Below are 18,656 nucleotides of genomic sequence, written 5' to 3' on the forward strand. Positions count from 1 at the left end.
TGCTGTAGCCAGCTGTGCTGTTCACAGTCGGATGGTTTCTGTGTAGCTCCAAATGGTTATGGAGCCAGTAGCCTGTTGTGGCCAAGGACAGGATGATGGATGGTCTACACACACTGTCCAAGCGGGGAGAATGGCAGAAGTTCACTTCAGGGTTGTTAAAATGCTAATCTGGGTTAGTTAACAAAAGCCAAATGGAATAGAAAAGTTAGGGAAATAAATACTACTCATATGTTATATATGTACACTACAGATTTGATCTCTGTGGTTAACACAAACATTTGACTTTGGAAATGGGACAATTCAACTGTCTTCCTGTCTGAAAAAACTAAATCAACTTCTGATATTAGCTGTACTGTAATTACTGTAAAGCTGTGATGAGGGGAAGTAGGCTATGACACACAACACACAGAGCTCCACAAACAGCATCGAAAGGGCAGTAATACTATTTTCACTGCACACCTCTTCCATGTGACATGGGAACAAATCAGGACCCACTTTCTTTTGAACTCAAGGCTGGCAGCTATCCACAGAACAAGTCACAGCTTAATAAAATGGCTTAGATGGATTTTAACAGTAACTGCAGTAGCTTATCGGATGCGTAAGAAGAGATCATCTGTTCGAGCAGCAGTTTTGACGAAAGCGACATTTGAACTGTTTTAATTACATACAGAGTTGCTAAGACTGAAAATAACTTGTACTACCCAATGCCAGTAATATGCCTTATTCCATGTTTTCTTAATTACTCGTGGAGCAAATTATTACTTTATCAAGTGGAAAGGTATCTGATTTTATCAATTTGGAATTAGAGGTAGGTTTAACATACGAGTACATAGTCAACCATCATCCCCTCTGTTCAGTAAGCACACACATAGTCTATGCCTTGAAAAATATCAGAGACTGCAACATAAGTAAGCTCCACATAAGCTTATACAGGCACAGAAGCTGTTGAAATAACAGTTTCCTTTGTCTTACAAAGAAAGACTAGAACTGAAACACTCAGTCCCATCCCTTATCTAACACTTTACAACTGACCATATGTGCCCTTAATATCTGCCTGACTTCAGATTTCAAATTTTGTTTTCTTTTTCAGAAGGACAAGCAACCATAGCCTTTCAACATTTCCACGCAGGTTCCGTCCATCTAACTGGGCTTCACCTGACTTCAGAGGATACTGAGTCCTATTTTAGGTGCACTAATGTTTTTAGAAGAATTTCAAATGCAAAAAAATCCAGAACGGAAATTTGAATGTGATCAACTGTAGTAATAAATACCATAAGATATATTATTACAAATGCCTAATGTACACTTTGAACTGAACTTCTGTGATGGACTTTTCCTTCACACACATCACATGACAGGACCGATCAGATCAAAGATCAATTTAGTCAGAGCGAATTGCATCTATAATTAAGCATTCTATCTAGATGTGTGCTCTTCATAAACAGACAGCAAAGTTATGGTGGCTCCAAGGGCTAAAGTATCTGCTCTCACAGTCAGCTCAGCTCAGCCATTCCCAGAAACATTCAGATGGTCCAGCTCAAAGGGCACGAGAGGCTGGGGGGAAAAAACCCGCAGCCATCCAGCTGGTTTGTAGAGCTCTGACAGGGCCATCACTGTATTCCTGGCACACACTCCTGCATCACACAAAGCACATTTAGAAAATGATGTTATCTTTGTTGCATCTCACCATAAAGGAGAACAGGTAGTGACAGACTGCAGGATATGGGGGAGGAAAGTTCACTGTAACTAAAGGTGCAGATGAAAGTGAGAAGCTGGTTAAATAAACCAACGTAGAGCCTCTGGGTTATACTTTTTTGGCTGTCTTTATGAAAACAAATCTGAGCTACATAATTCAGAATCCTAATAAATTCTTACTAGAAACTTTTTCTTCCCGATTTAAAAAACCCCGAGTTTTATATTAGTTAACACAAAAAACTGTTGGAAGTTCATAATTATATGGAAAAGAAAGCAGAGCACTAAGCTGGCAATTTGTTTTTATCTAAGCCAGAGTAAATGTTTATACAATATCTGCCAACATAACAAAATATGCCCGTCACTTAGTACATTAAACGTGATTACATACAGCTTAATTTACTGAAAGGAACTGAAGTAGACTTTAGAGGTGCACAGAATTTTATGGCGTGAATAAAGCAGGAAAAACGTCTATTCTCTTTTGCCACAAAAGTAATTGCAAAGCTTTACAATGAGCTTCCTGTTGGACTTGGAAAAAGGAGAGAACCTCAGAAAATTCTCTGTGAAAGTATTTGTATGTGAGAGCAACAGACCAGCAGTAAATGCCTCTAAGACAGTAGGAAGCTGTTCCTTCAAATAATATTTAGGAAACATTAACAAGACCAACAACTTGAAGCACAAAGGTATCCCAATAAGGATGCATGGTTTCTTTCCCCAAAGGAAATTAGCAGGGGAAAAAATGCCACACATTTACAGAGCACTGAACAGTATTCTGGAGGAAGTTTGCTGTAATTCCTGCACATTATGTGTGAAGCATGTGTGTGTGTGTACGTGGATAAGCTACAATACCATCTGTACAGCAAGTGCCACATATGTGAGCATTATGAACCATCATTGCTGCTGCTATGCTCAGCAGTAAATGTATTCGAAGCCACACACACATACAAATACAAATGACTTTACACACTGAGGGCTGAATTTTGCTCAAATTACTCACAAGCTAATGCCTGTGATACAGACATGATCTTGACCAGAAGTAAGAAACAACTGAGATTGGCAGAAACCCCCTAATTTAAGATTAGCTGTATTCATGCTAACAAGTGGGTTATCCACCACAACTACAATATTATCAACACATCAACCTAAAGCAGTTAATCGCGTTTTTCAACTCACAAGATAAAACACAACAACCATAAAAAACCCCGCACAAGCACCCCCCAGCCCTTTAAAACACAGGCGTAAGAGCCACCTAGATATATCTGTGTGACCTTTCATTTCCATTTATCCTTATAAATAATAAAGAAGGCTTTAAACCTTTTCTAATTACTCCCCGAAAGCAGCTGTATCGGTTTCTGCAGTGATGAAACGCCTCCACCCCCCCAGAAAAAAAAAAAAAAAGTTTCCCCGCTCTGCACCTGAGCATTGTTTTCGGCAGGAGGGAGGGCGCGGAGCTGCCCCCGCCGCGGCGCGGGGATCATTCACAACTGACTCCAGCATTTGTTTCCATCCATAATTGATGGGAGCTAGAAACGCGGCTCCCTCTGCCTCCCAGCGCCCGGCTGCTGCCGGGGAGCCCGTAAATCACGGCTCGCCCCGCCGGCAGCGCCGAGCCCCGGCCGGCCCGGCTCAGCCCCCGACGCGGCGCCAGCCCCAACTCACCCCAAGCGCCCCGGGGCGACTTCGCCGGGGATAAACCCGACAGCTCCGCTTCGGCTGCCCCGTCTGCGGCCGGCGCCGGCTCCCGCCCGCTCCGCTCGGCAGCGCCGCCGCGCTCCCGCCGCTCTCCCCGGTACCTGCAGCCGCCGCGCCGCTGCCCGCGGCCGCCGCCCGCCGGCGGGGCCCGCTCTGCCTGCTGTCCCCCGCCGGGCGCCCCATCCCGGCGCTGCGCTGGGAGCCTCTGCCGGGCGCGGGGGAGGCGCGCCCGGCAGAGCCCACCCCTGCCTCCACCTCCCTCGAACGGATTTATTCTCGGCCGTCCCTCGCCGCGCGTCCCGCCGTCACCGCCGCTCCGGCCCCGCGGCCGCCCCGACCCGCGCCCCGCCGCTACCGCGCACAACTTTCGGGTCTCAGCGCACCGGGAGCGCGGCCGGCGGCCGGAGCAGCTCGGCGAGTCGCGCCATGGCGGGGCGGACCGGCACCGCCCCGGCCGCTGCCCCCCGCCTCCGCCTCCCCCGCCGCGGGCAGCGCCGGGCGCCGCCCCGACACCGCCACGGACACCGGCACCGGCCCGCTGCGCGCGGCTCCGCCAAACTTCGCCCGTAGTTTCACCCCTCCCAGCCCACCTCGGCAAACCTGCCCCTCGCCACTCCCGCCCCCGAGGCCGCGGAGGTAAACAGCTGGGGCGAAGCCATCGAGAAGGCGTTTTGTTCATCGCCGACGCCACCTTCGCTTCTTAAGAGAGAAATTTTCATTTCAACTTGGGAAGAAAAAGTCATTGCGAGCAATGCAATTTTGCAGGCTAATGAGACTCGATTTTGCAGACGAGTACTTCGCGTGCGGTGCTGGGGGGGGGGATGTCCTTGAAATGACATCTTTTTAAACGCCTGTCCAAAATCCCCTCAGATATTCCAGAAACAAAGAGTTTAATCCCAGAAATGAAGTCCAGGAAATAGCTGTCACTAATTCATTTTTCTTCACATGAAAGATAAATTAATTAAGGCTTAAAGTACCATGGAATATTTTGGATAGCCCTGCAAGGGGGGAAAAAAAGATTACTTGCCAAATTGTATAACCTGTGTTTGTTTTACGGGAAATAAAAAAAAATTCCGAGTACAAGTAACTTAGAGATTTTTGCTGGGGATATGGCCTTCATTCATGCGCAGTTCCCAAATTCTTGCCCTTTAGCTGAGCGCTCTCCACAGCAAAGCCTTGGGCTGGTTGCTTCCCACAGCACTCCTACCCCTCTGGAAGACAAGCACTTGATACTCCTAAGCAGTATTTTGGGCTGATCTGGCAGGTTTTTACGCACGCACCACTCACAGCGGGAGCGTTGCCTCTTGAGAACTGATTCATCTAAGCAAGGGCGCCAGGATTTGGCCCATAGTAAATTCTCTTTAGAGATGGTGCCAACAAAATCTCCCAGCCATGGGAATAGGACGTTTTTGGCAACTCAGATCCTTGGCTGTCTCTCTCTGATGTTTCCTAGTGGTGACAGGCTAAAGGCAAGATCATTATGGGCTTCCTCACAGCGAACACAGCACAGCTATGTGGCACCCCAGGAGCTGCTGCCTGGTTAAAGGTGTAAGGACATTATTTTCTCTTTCTCATGAACAGCCCTAATCTGAAAGGCATCAAAATTTGCACAGTGCGTGAAAATGCTGCGATAGAGACTACTCACTTGGTTAGGAATCGAATTGCAACCTGAGGACAAAAAAGCTGAAAGTGCTCAAAAAGAAGGATTTGTTTCACAGAATAGCTCTGTGGCCATTGCAGTGGAAGTCAGACTCTGGGAGCAGACCCACTGTGGTGTGGATTTATGGTGGGTATGGATGGGTACCTTGGTGCAGGCTACCCACACCAGGACATTACAAATGTGGGACTTGCTCCTTGGCTTTTGAAACTCCTGATGCTAGTGCCAGCCAGAAAAACTGCAGTGCTGGAAGAGCCACTCATATTTTCATTTAACACATCCCTTTTGTGACTGCCGTGTAGAAATGACTCCTCGATGTTGCTCGGTTATCCCTGCCATGGGGGCATGGGATGCACAGCCCTTGGCACTGCTTGGGCTGTGGCTGCAGACTCCCCTCTGCTCTGAGAAGGGCAGCTTGTGGGAAGGAGCCTTTCTTCCCTGCTGTACCTTCCAGCCACAAGCTGACTCAAGGTTTCCATATATCAGGATGAAAGATTAATATGGTTTAAATCTCCTTCTGCTTCAATTAGGCAGGTGACACAATGTTGAGAATCAGATCGCATTCCTGTAGGGCAAAGGGTTTCAGCTAGAAGAACAGATTTTAGAGGATTTTGGTGCAGCCAAGAGTAATACCTTGTGTCTACACTTAAATATGGTAGTTTATTATCATTTTAAAATTTGCTGCATGGCTAGAAACCACTTTATGTAAGGATTTAAAGTATGTGCACTTACAATATGTGTGCAGTCAGGGAATTACACAGCCACAGGTTTTAAACACAAATATATGCAGGCTCCTATTGATATGATAAACTATCAGTAACATGTGCTGCAAAGCTTCTTAAATCCTCATTGACACAACAGACCACTATTGTGTCAATAGCGTGCAGATTAATGGGGTATTGTCAGGCTATTTTAGGCCTTAACTTTCATTTATCCTAAAACTTGTTCTTCATTGTAACTCTTAACCTTTGGATTCTGCCAACACATTTCTTGTCACAAATATACTAATGGAATTAAAAGAAACCTGGCTTTTAAATGTTAATTACCCCTGGAATGATTGATTTGCAAAAGAAACACATCCGTAGAATCTGAAAGTACAGAGGCAGAATAAAATGGACTGAGTGTCAGCCCAAGAGCCAGGAATGCCCGAGGACCAGCTTTGGCTTCAACAAGACTGTCCCTGTGTCTGAGGTGGGAACAGGAGCACTAACCCACCTAGCTCATGGGCAGGGTGTGTGGGTTATTTCTGCTGGCTAAAGGACTTCACTTTCTAAATGTTTTACAGACTTGAGCAACACTTGTTCATGGATTTGAAAATGTAAGCAAAATACTAAAAATTTACATACTCATAATGGAACCACCCTCTGTTAGAACAACATACTGAGTTTTTTATGCATTAAAATATGGATAATACTAAACTGTGTTTAAACCAGACATTTCATTCTGCTAGAATGCCTCCACTGGGTTTATAACCAAAGCTGAACTGATTTCAGCAAGTAGGTGTGTTGATTAAAATCACCACTTCACGGTGATTTGGTAAGGAAGTGCAAGTGCACGCAGTGCAGGGCAGTTTGCAAGTTTGGGAAACCACCTTCAGAGCATGGTAGCTCAGGAAAGTTAGCTCAAATGGCACATCCCTAGGAAATACCAAGTACTGAGGGAAATGGCATTGATGGTCTACCCCTGGCTGAGCCAGAACTCCATCAGTGACTCAGCACACAAACACATGGACACAATGCTTTCTGAATGAAATATCAAGCTTGTGTTTTGAGGACATGTTCATTTAAGCTTTGTCATTTCCAATAAAAACAGCTAACGTCAGTTTCAGGGGGATGGTCAAATCACAGCAGTGCCAAGAAGTGATGATGTTACATCCTAAGAGTCATTTTATTTTAGCTAAATATTTTCTTCCTCCCTTCTCTTTTTTGCCAGTGCATACAGACATCTGCCTACTGCAAGGCATTGCATAGAGGAACTGGTAGGTAATTTAATATGGATCGATACATAATTCCTGATGAAGTAGACATGCAGTTTTTATAGTCACTGTCCTTAAATCTCAATTGCAAAGTGCGATGTTATGACTTACCTTGACTGTAATTAAGTTTGATAATAAAAGAGAATAGAATTTATTTATTATGAGTGCATAAAATTAGTTGGACAATTTAAGGTGCTATTCAATGAGTAATGCTCCCATAGAAGGAGTAAACATTTGTCTGCCTGATAATATTAGTTCGTATTAACAACCTAGAAAAGTTATTTTCATACAGCTGTGGTTTTATGTGTCTTCTTGTCTTCTCAATATCCTGGGAGCCATTGCACAGGGCAGGGCAGACATGTATAATATGTGAATAATTGTGGAACAATTTCCAAGAAAAGCAAGCTTTTTATCTCTATTGATTGGTGAAGAATTCTCTCCTTTGGACTTTTAAGAACATAAATGTAGAAAATAGGAAGATCAAGCTGTAATGCCTCACAGCTCATCACCAGAACAGGGTTAAAGCCACATAAGCTGAAACTGATAGCTCATTACGGTGTTCCAGGGTTAGCCTGCACAATGCAGAATTATGTGTTTCCTGATGCTCACCTCTGTCAGAGGGATGCCAACTGTTCCTGCCTTTAGCATCCCAACTCCATGAACCCTTGCTGTAGGTATTGCCCTTCTTGTAGCCACTCATTCACCCCCATTCCCCACAGTTTTGATCCCGAGAAGATGGATCTTTACTCTGCCTGGAGTGCATTTCAATCATATCCATGTTCAATCACCCTAAACCTTGTTGCCTGGGGGAATACAGGTGAAAATCCCCGTGTTTGGCTGGCAAAGCAATAAAGCTGAGCCAACCATTTTCCTTCTTCAAGTTCTGAGCCTGTAGCAGTATCAATGCAAGTCAGAAGTGAGACATTTCAGAATATTGTTGCTCATGATTTACACCAATTGCCTAAAAATAGCAAATTGCTAATGTAACAAGCCTGTGCTGTGTTGATATAGACAAATAATTGGTTATAACTCAAGTATTATTTTAAGAGGGCTACGTTTAAGAAAAGATGTCATAAATTTACCCCGTAAATAGTATACAAGGTATCACATGAGTGTAGTTCTTTATAATGGTTAAAGGAGAGAAGATAATTTTCTCATGTTTTTCCAATGATGGGAAAACCCTTTTCACCCTTGACAGTTGTCAGAAAATTATAGAAGGTGCTTTTAAGTAATCACCATTTTCTAAAATGTAGGGAGGACAGAAAACAGTTCCAACACTTTTTTATAGCATCTTCTTGGGTACTGTATTGAGCACTGTGTTTGAAGTATTTTTGACTGTCAAGAATTCACTTTAACATAGAACCATTTAGGTTAGAAAAGACCTTTAAGATCATCGAGTCCAACCATTAGCAACATCATTGTTCTCTTTTTTATAGTGTTCTAATCTGCCTCCTCATTTAAAGGGATGTGCACAAATCTCAGGCTGTATGCCTGTCACTTGAAGGTGTAGTGATAATTTTTTGCTAATGCTGGTGCTGGGCTGTGCACCCCAACTTGGCAACTTTGTCCTGTCTCTGTATAGGATCAGCATGTGCATGTGCTTTCATTCCTGCCATTTAGCTTTCTGGCTGGTGTAAAAAATGGGTCCACACTGTTATTCATGACCACCCACCATTATCTGACATCAGTTTGCCTTGAGAAGCCCAGAGAACTATCTCTATATTGAATATTTAAGTGATAAATCTAATAGCTGCTCTCAGGCAAAGGCCCGGCTGAAATTCAATATGTTGGCTCTCCAATTCATCCCCCTATCTACACTCTGGGGAGGCAGAGCAGATGTGCCAATAATGAATAAAAATAATTGCAAAACAAATAATTTTTTTAAGCATTGTCAGTATACTGCATGGGTGAGCCAGCAGGGATCCTGCAGGATCCCCTGCAGATGAACCTGAGGCAGTGGAAAGCCAGAAATTCCTCCTTTGCTGAGGCTGTGGGGCTGGCAGAGAGAACCCCGAGTCAGCAAAGACAGAAGAGACATGGACACAACGTTTGCAATGTGTTGTCCTGTGCATTTTACAACTTGAAATGTGCCTAGAGTGAAATCTGGATGACTGTATGTCAAAGCTAATAAAAGGGATTCAAGCAATAAACATAACTGGGCACAGTCCTGTAAAACTGGTCTTTCCTGCCTGTAAGCTCCCCATCAGGCTTAACTTTGAAAAACCAACTCTTTCAGGCCAATGGTTCTGGCCATGGCACTTTCCTACAAAGATCTTTGCAACAGTAAAACATGATTAATTCCTGGTCCTTGCAAAAGAATAATCTTGCAAAAGAGTCCCAGTGAGGGACAGCTGTACAGGGCAGAAAGCTGGCACCAGCAAAGCCACCCTGAAGGCATTGCCCTGCTGCCCTTTGGGTCCAGGTATAGAGCAGTAGGTGTTGCTCACTCCCCTCAGCACTTGAAATGTCTATAGGAATGACTGAAAGCAAAAAAACCCTCAATTTTCTGTACAGTTATTAGCTTTTCAGTTTGGTATATTACAGCACCCATCTTTTGATGGGAAATTAATTCAAAACATCTAAGGTAATACCAACAAAATACTGTAATTAGATTTAATGGCACACTTCCAAGATTAATAGGTGATCTTCCTCACAGCCTACAATTTTAATTTCCAAAATTTCATTTGTCATACTGCTACTCAGTACAGATTCACCATCCACAGAGTTTACCTACACTTTCCCTCACTAGTAGTGAAATGTGCTGCCTTTTCCAGGCACAGACAGATGAAAAGATGTATTAGTAACAAATCTGTGTTCATGGCATATAATCACAAGATGACAAGACGCTTAATGTTATCTATTTATATATTATGTATAGCAACTTCTGTTACACAAAATCACTTTTCAGTCCCATTTTAGGGGATTACCTAATCCTGCAATTGATTCTGTGTGATGAGTCCCCATTGTCCTGTGGAGACCCATTGACCTTCAGAACAGGAACAGGCCTGAAAACATTTTATCATTTCACTGTTTTTTTATGTGTAAATTACAAGATAATGTAGGATGAGAGCAGATGATTTTATCTGTCTGCTTTACTGGGCTCAGAATTCTAAGTGTTTTATGACTTGACCAAGAAGAAGAAGAATTACTCCCTATCAGTAAGAATGACCAAAGACATGACTGATGTTTTCTTTAAGGCAAATAATATATTCCCTTAGAAATGTAGCCAACCGTACATGTTCTCAAACAGCTCAGAGCTACAGTAAAGCTGCTTTCTACTGTAACTGTCACATCCCAAAACTTGCAAAGGGGTGAAGCAATTGCTCACTGGTTATAAATACCAGCAGATTAGTTTATCTATAGATCTGTATCATGTTACTCATTCCAGAGTCCATAAAATCCAACATGAATCAGCTTGACTTTGCACACAAACAATCACGTCCTACACAAAGGTGAGTGCACAGGTAGCAGCTGATGACATTTTCTAGTCAAGGAGGTTTTAGTATTACAGAAAACAAGTAATTAAACATGTGTACATGTACAGACTCACACAGACACACATAAACCTTGCTCCTTCACTGTCCCACCAAATATAACTCCATGGATTAAGGCCTTAAATTAGTCTCTAAGAATGTAATTCAGTACAGTCTGAATCCCCCTTGGGCAAGCCTGAGGTAGCTCCTTGGGCTGTCACAGCTAAGCAGCTGTCCAGCCTCACACTGACTCAGGAGCCAAAACCCTGCCTCATTTGGGTGACAGTGAAACAGTTGTAAAGGATCAGACGACATTATTCATGGCTGATGTCGGGAGGGTGCTTAGAAAATAGTTAATACCAGTAATTACTAAGAATAGAAAGGTAAACAAACTGCTTGCAAATTTGTATCTGCGTGAATTCTAAAAAATAAAGCCTTACCACATGCCATTCCTATCCAGCAAGAGGGTAGACTAGGCTAAAGGAAAGATGATCACACTATTTACTTTTACCTGTGACACACACAAAAAGCCCATAGCCCACACACAATCAGTAATGACAGGAATTGCTGCCTTTGGCATGTTACCTTGAGTTTCTGTTTAGTGTGTGTCCCTTGACATCTCAGTATCTGACTTCAGCCCCGGATATTTTGTTCTTGAGCCATAGGTGATTACCTTTAATTAGTTTTTCAACACTTATGGCCTTATCTAACATTACTGTTTGTTTGAAAAAAAATGGCTTCTAGCTGTGATGTCCCTCAGTGTTCCTTCTTGTGTGCTGACTGTGGGCTGCAAAATCCTTTCTGCTGAGTAGCTGCAACAGAGCCATCCATGAAACATTTTCTTTCCTCTGCTCTGTGCTTTGCATGTTAGTGCAGAAGAAAAATTTCCACTTATGGAAGGCAAGTACACACAATTACTATTCTCTATATACCACATTATCAAAATTAAGAGGCAGAAGTGAGTGCAGTGTTTGACTCTTTGGAGTCACCACTGCTCCTTCCCCCCATCAACCTTTGAAATGTGCACCGTGTCCAGAAGCCACTGATCGAGGGACACATCCTACTGCTTTAGAGGATGCAAGATGACACATTTTCACCTTTGAGGTGACAGCAGGTGACAATGAGATAGGTGGCCCATTTCACCCCCACATTGTCTCACTGATCACAGTGTGCCAGCTGCTTGTATGACTGTGCATGTCAGCCCACTAATCTCGAGTGATGCAAAGCTCCACAGAGGCTGGGGAAATACCATTGTCTGTGACAAGTCATGCAGGAAACCATCATGCAAAGGAGCTGTCAAGGGAGGAGGCTTGGTCTAGAAGAGGGGGGTGTCTGGGGTCAAAAGTGTAGAAAGCACTTTGGATCCAAGGCAATATAAATTAGCAGTGGCACCTATTCTATCCCACAAAACCGCCTTTTTGCCTCACATACTGGGAGAATTAACATCGCCAAAACACATGACAAAGCAACAAGCAGTAATAATCAAGTTATAACTAAATACTCTGGATGGTGCTTGACATGGAAAAACAGGCTCAGGTAGGAATGCCAACACTATTATCTGACATAGGTCAAAAAAAGAGTGAGCCATGACATCTCCATTCTTGGCAAATCACAGAGACTGCTGCAGGCACTCTGTTCCCTCTGCTGCTCGGAGTGATGCAATTGTAGCTGCTGTCGCTGTTAGCTACAGATCTCCTCTCCTCTGTGTCTTTGTGGGGAAGAGGAGTGCATGAAAGCAGTTCACTACTTGGGAAGCAATGGGAGAAACAGTATTTGTGGTTCCAGTCAAAGTTTTCCAGCTCCTTTTATAGATTTGACTTTTTTTTTTTTTTTTAAATTAGTTGCATTACAAGGTGCCAGGGTTTTAGCAGCCATATTATAGCAAATGAATAATTTTATAATAAAGTCTCTACTGCCCAGTAGCCAAAGATAACTACAAGTTATCCCCAGCTTTCTTATCAAAAGCTGTTTCAGACTTGGACATTTTATCTGAGTACTTCAGATGCTGCCTGAATTGCTTCCCACATTCAGAAGAATCTCAGTGATTGTTTCTTTTGTGCATATGTACTTTGCATGCTGGCAGAGAATGCCTGGTTGGTCATTGCTCTCCCTGCCATACCCACCCATGCATGTGCACCAGGCCAGGAGTTCAGCACCAAACCAGAGAGGGATGGAAGGGTCTCCTCCTCCTCGTGTAGCCATTCCATACAGAAACACTCTCCGTATGTGGAGACCAGCTGCATAAAGCACAGGCTTAGCAGGCTCCCTGCCACCTGGCCAGCCCCCTGCACTGCCCCAGGCCCTGAGTGCACTGCCAGGGGAAGGAGGGGGAGACAGTAAAGGCAGAGCAGGGAGAAAGCAGACTGTGCCCTGCTCAGACAGCTGACTGGTGATTTTGAGAGCAGATCAGGGCTGTGGTCAAGCTTGGACTCACATCGCAGCACAATGCCAGGACTCAAGCTCAGATGAGCTTTGGACATGCTGGAAGTGGGATGTTAGGCAATCTGACTTCTTACTACAGACCCAAGTGAGGAGCTCTCTGCAAGGTGGCTCATCTATCACTCCTGCCCATCAGTAATGTCATGGCACTGATGTCAGGCTGACAATTTAGATTCAAAATCCTTCCTAGAAGGATCAGGATAGCACGTGTGCATGTGTTCCTGGGGTTGCTGACCATCTGGGCTGCTCTTAAAACCATGTGGTTTTACACCCTGCCCACGTTTCAGGCGTCCTGTATCCAGAATGCCACTCGGGAGATCTGCATGCGTTAACTTGCTCTCTGATCTTCACCCCTTCGTGAACTTTTGACAGTGGCTAAGTCTGTTTTTCCCTAGGATCTTCAAAAATCTTTCAAACAGACCTGATGACAGAAAGCCTGTTGATGTTTTGTTGGGACTCAGTGAAGATCCCTCTTTTCTCTCAGTTGCCAAAAGAAAAAAAAAGTGAACTATACTTTTCAAATGTCATCCTGGGGAGCCAACCCTCAAACTCTTCCTCACATATAAAATGTCCTGGCAGGATTACCATATAATATCCATTGCAGCAGTGGAAAATATCAAAGGATCACGGTTTAAAATTAAACAAAGCAGCACCCTTTCTTGTCTCTAAAGCAATACACTGTTCCGCTTTCCCTTTTCCCTTCTCACCTGCAAATTGCCATGCAGTTTGGCAAAGTGGGATTAAGTATCCACAATAAACACTCCCATGTGAGGCCAGCAAGAGCAAATGGAAGCAATTGCTTTACTTTTTAGCCCAAACCTTCTGTTACTGTAGCAAATGAGATTTTTTTTTTGCAGCTGACTAGCAAAAACTGATTTAGGCCCTTTGCACTTGCTGCCAGCAAGTGTTCCCACTCCAAAAATAGCCTATTGAAGAAAGAAGTGTCAGTTGCTGTCTTCAACAGGCTGCTTTCTAAACCCATTGTTAGAAGACACCTACTTCAAATGAAACCTGGCACGTCACCACGCAGTGGGCAAAGTGCCATTCCAGCAGATGGGCAGGGGGTAGGCAGTGCCAGCAATCCAGTCTGTATATCAACCTTGAGTAACAAGGTTGTATTCCCATCTGAGGATGTTGAAGCCTGGAGCTGTGCTCTACCTCAACCTGTGTCCTTACATACATTGCTGCAGTATTTAAATGTTTCTATTTGGTTTCCAGCCCGTCCTGCTCTGTTCCACAGCACCAGGTTTAAGTTTGGGATGGGTGAGCCTGGCCTGCTCTGCAATGATGGTGTGGGCAGCACCACGTGAACAGTGCTTGGCTTTCAGTGTCTTTCTCCCCACTGTGGCCTTTAGGAGCAAATATGTGGGAAAACATCTCAGGGTGCTGTAGTTGAGGCAAAAACTTCCAGAAACACATCAACAGCTGAGGAACGGTGAGAAACCACAGTGTAGGTACCTCTGAGTGGAGCTGCAGGAGTCCAGCAGAGGTTAATCTCAGTGCTCAAGTTACCCTGCATTTAGAGTTAACATGTGCCCAAGTGCCAGGTGGTAAGAGCAGTCCTGCAGTCTCATTCTGTTCTAATGTCACAAACCCCCACACTGTCAAGAGCCTCACAAGAGCATCAGACCTCGATGAACTGGGATTCATATGCCACAGCCTCGTGAGACTAATATGACAATGAAGACTGTACCTTTCAATGTGTCTTGTATAAAAAAAGCCTCAGCTTTCCAGTGAAATGCCAGCCTGTGTGTGAAGAATTTATCCAAGTTCTTCTAGAAGTATCAATTTGTGTTATATGTGCTACAGAGTCTCAAACTGATGCATGTAAACTCTACCTGCATCTTTTCAAAATCTCGTCTTATATGTCCCATGAAACTATTAGTTTAGCTATCACTAGGTATTAAAATTTAAAAGGGTCACTAAATGCATACTGCTAGAAGGGAACAACATTAGTTACACATTACCAGAACAAAACTAAATTAAGAAACAGCTCATTTCCTTTGTACCATCAATATTTTACTCAGCCATAGCCTGGATGCTTGTACTCACAAAAAGGAATTAATCATTCATGTGCTAATGTACATCCATTATTTTTAAATCATCACTTAAGTAATCATTTTTTGTGTGTGCTCAGATGTGTGATGCCTGCTTATGAAAGTGCAGGAAAAATCCATACAAATTAAATAAAATTTAAAAGGTGGGTATCTGTGAAGCTGATGCAAAAGAGTCCTCCACACAGTAAAATTGTAATCAAATTGCTGTAAAACTCTGTTAGTGAGTCATAATTTGAAAAAGATACCAGTCTAATGCTAAACTTATTTATATGCATGCTACCCTCTTTATTTTGGTGCAAGCATACACAATGCAGTTCATCACAGATTTTGTCTTAAAACATGCATAAAACTGAAACAACAGAATCTTTATTGCCATTTAATTGGGTACTGCCATTTCCCAACCGTTTATTTACCGAGAATCGCAGTGTTCATATCGTAACATCATCTCTGCCTGCACATCTGGGAGGTTCCCAAAATCCTTCTCCACGTGAGGTGCAGGAAGTCTCATGGAAAGGCTCCCACCTGGGGCAGGCACAGAGACCCCTGCCTGGTGTTCCCTGTCACACACCAAGTGTGGGGAATGAGGCACTGTATGGCTCAGCAAAACCAAAATTCTCCTCTCCTGTAAAGTGTCACACAGCCTGCAACATCCTCCCGGTACAGATCACAGTAATCAAAGTCTCATTTCCCCAGCTCCCTGAAAAGGACTAACTGTATCTTCTGGGCTGGATTTGCTGCTGCCTTGGGCTTGTCATTTACACCCATGGAAAGTGCTCCAAATCAAGAGCCCTGCTTTGCTCAGATATAAATTACAGCCACTTTACTCAGCCATAAATGTCTATCTAAGGTGAAAAGTAGCAAAGAACAGCAGTTAGTGCTGGCTGCATATAAAAAGAGTTAAGATGGTCCTACTAGATTGGAGCCCACAGTCCCATGGAAATTAAATCAACTTTTGCTAAAGGTGTGATTGCTTCTTTTGGACTACCCATGTCAGTGAAAGAATATGGCAAAGCTGTTAGATCCCTCCAAGGACAATGAATTTCACAGAGGAGCAGCACAGGACTTGAAGTAGAATTTGGTGTAGCAGTACTGTAGGTTTTTTCTTCTATTGCTTCAGTAATTTTATGGTGATGTATTTTGATGACAATTTAAGGAAGCTTTGTGTTTATGAGGCAATAACAAAATCGGCAAAATAAATTCCAAGGCCAAGTTGTCTATTAATATATGGTATGGCTTCTTGTGAATGGAGATGAGCTGGAGCAATGCTTAGGAAAGAACCAAGAGAGTGTGTACCTTGACTTCAAGATGTGAAGACTTGCATTCCTTTTTCAGCTAAGACCTGAAATTCTGCCTGTGAAATGGAGAAAATGATCCAGCAGGCACAATTCTATTTTGCAGAAATTTCTGAGAAACTAAGTAGTGGGTTCCCACTCATCTCTTCACCAAAAGCCATGCTTTTGGGTATTTAGTTTTGAATAAAGGAATTTTTCTTTTTTTCTTCTTCTTTCCCTTCTTACTAGATCCAAATCTTTTCCAGATGAAACTTTTGTGATAACCACTGTATCCCTCTGAACTGTTTCTCCCTTACCAAGACATCATATTTGCAGCCATCTCATCTCCAAATGTCACTGAATACATGGCAGAAAAAAAGCACAACAGTATGATTAGCTTAGTGATAATAGATAATAGGAGCAGCATGAAAAGACCATGATTCAAAGATGTATCATGAATGATTATATTTTAGACTGCAAAGAACTGAGAATTTAACTGTTCTTTTGCAGAAGTACCTGGTGAAGCTGGGTTTGGCCACAACTTAGGAACTCCCTGAGAAGCCAGCAGGAGCTCAGTACACACTGCATAGGCACCAAACCAAGCACACAGTTTACATCCCCTGGCAGTGCAAAGCCACCAACTACCACAGTCCAGTACACAGATAGGAGTCCATAACCTTGGAGAATAGGATTGGCTCAATTTATTTAATTTCAACCCAATTAAGTGACAATGCATCACAAGCAGTGTACGAGGCAAAATCCAGTTGCCAGATGAAGCATCCACCAGGTCTGAAAGCCACTGACAGTTAAACGTGCAGGACAAGCACTCTCACAACCACACAGAGTTAAATAAATATGGACTTTATAGTTCTTCTCACTTCTATCAAATTCAGCCATTGACAAGGCCAGAGCCAGAGGGAGGAAAGGGAACGAGAGGGCAATGAGCTTCTCAACATCAAGGTGTGCCACCGGGATGGGAGGAGGGGCCCTTTCCTCAAGGAGATACATTTGGGTTACTGGAGGTGACACAGGTGCTTTGCATGAGCTCTCTGCATGGAGCCACCTGACTGCTTGAGACTGAAGTTGCTGATAAGAATGTAAAGTTTGACCTAATAGGAATTTCTTTTTCTGGGTGTCTAAAGGACTAAGGGGGTCTTTCCCCAGTTCACAAGCTGCAGGTGAGCTGGGGATCACTTGAGAGAGGTTCAGCTGAGGACCTCCACCACTCCCTGTGCAGAAGAGAATCCCTGCAGAGAAGCCAGAGTGGGAGCTTGCACAGATGCAGAGAATTGCCCCAAACCCATGGCTGTGCCTCCACTATCTCAAACCACATACCCATGTGCCTTTTTTGCCTTTGCTTAAATTTAGCAAAGTGTAAGTGTCCTGAAATGCACTTCATATGATTTGAAGGATAAAAATGTCTCTGTCTTGCTTGTGCCAGTTTATTGCTAATGCAGGCAGGTGATTCATCAATGGATGAAATGAGATTTTCAAGTTGTTTTAAAATGATGAGGTAGTTTTCAGAGCTCATGCAGTTTGTTACTAGATACACGATTTATTAATATATTTGTCAAATAATGTATTTGACAAGTTTTTAAAACATTTCTGGCTAATTGCTTTTATAACTCATCAATCTTAAAAGGGGAGTAGCAAGATAAGATTGTATTTTACAATACATATTTTTCTAGTCTCTCCCTTGTCATAGCCCAGTGAAAGGGATGGAAATGTTAACACTGGATCCATGTTTCCCCATGATTTTTCTTTGGTTTACTGTTGATTTTCTTTGTCCACGATAGATTCAACCTTGCAAGTTAAAACAGACAAGGAGACTGGCCAGTTTGAAACTTCAATTTACAGTTTCATAATTGATTGGTAATTGCTTTCAGCACCGTGAGACCTTTTAACAGCACTTTGATTTTTTTTTGTTTTGATTTCACTCTAAACCATACCTACATGTCCATCTATTTGTTACTGGGTCCCATTCAGAAATATAATTTTCAGGATTGCATTTTCCTGTTAAAGGCTTGATTGAAAGATGGATTCAGGGCTCAGACACACGCTCACTTAACAAAGCAGATGCAGTGGCTTTCTCAAGCTGTTTGTTACCACCTGCTAGTCAGACACTGTATCCCAGCAAGGAGAGGATGGAGCAGAGCCTGTGAGCCTTCGGTGGCTGCTCCAGTGCAAAGTCCTGTGGCTTAGCTAAATTCCCTGGACATGTTCCCTTCCATCTGCAGATGGCCAAGCCTTGAACATGCACTCAAGGCCCACTGACATAGACTGGAATTATTAATGATCTGAGCAGCTTTCCTGCTTGAGACCACAGCTTCCAGTCCTGTGATGAGCTCGGCCAGAAGAGTCCCCAGCCTGTGCTGGGCAGCGCCCAGGCTCTGCTGGGGC

General features: G+C 43.4%; 1 protein-coding gene across 7 annotated transcripts in view; it reads right to left on the reverse strand.

The window, feature by feature from the left end:
- Positions 1–18,656, reverse strand: part of SEMA6D (semaphorin 6D) — a 246,991-nt gene that overhangs the window by 27,698 nt on the left and 200,637 nt on the right. The window contains exon 1 of one of the 7 annotated variants that reach the window (XM_085070608.1): positions 3,768–3,815. The exons of 4 other annotated variants lie outside the window; for them this stretch is intronic. In XM_085070608.1, coding sequence (XP_084926734.1) covers positions 3,768–3,812 — 45 coding nt within the window. In that variant the 5' untranslated portion in view covers positions 3,813–3,815. Of the gene's footprint in view, positions 1–3,351; positions 3,747–3,767; positions 3,816–18,656 lie in introns of those variants that run through there. 2 more of the 7 variants (XM_085070603.1, XM_085070617.1) reach the window with 2 other exon arrangements.

This window comes from Lichenostomus cassidix, chromosome 10 (assembly GCF_008360975.1).
Source record: "Lichenostomus cassidix isolate B80296 chromosome 10, HeHo_3.0, whole genome shotgun sequence".
Classification (NCBI taxonomy): Eukaryota; Metazoa; Chordata; class Aves; order Passeriformes; family Meliphagidae; genus Lichenostomus; species Lichenostomus cassidix.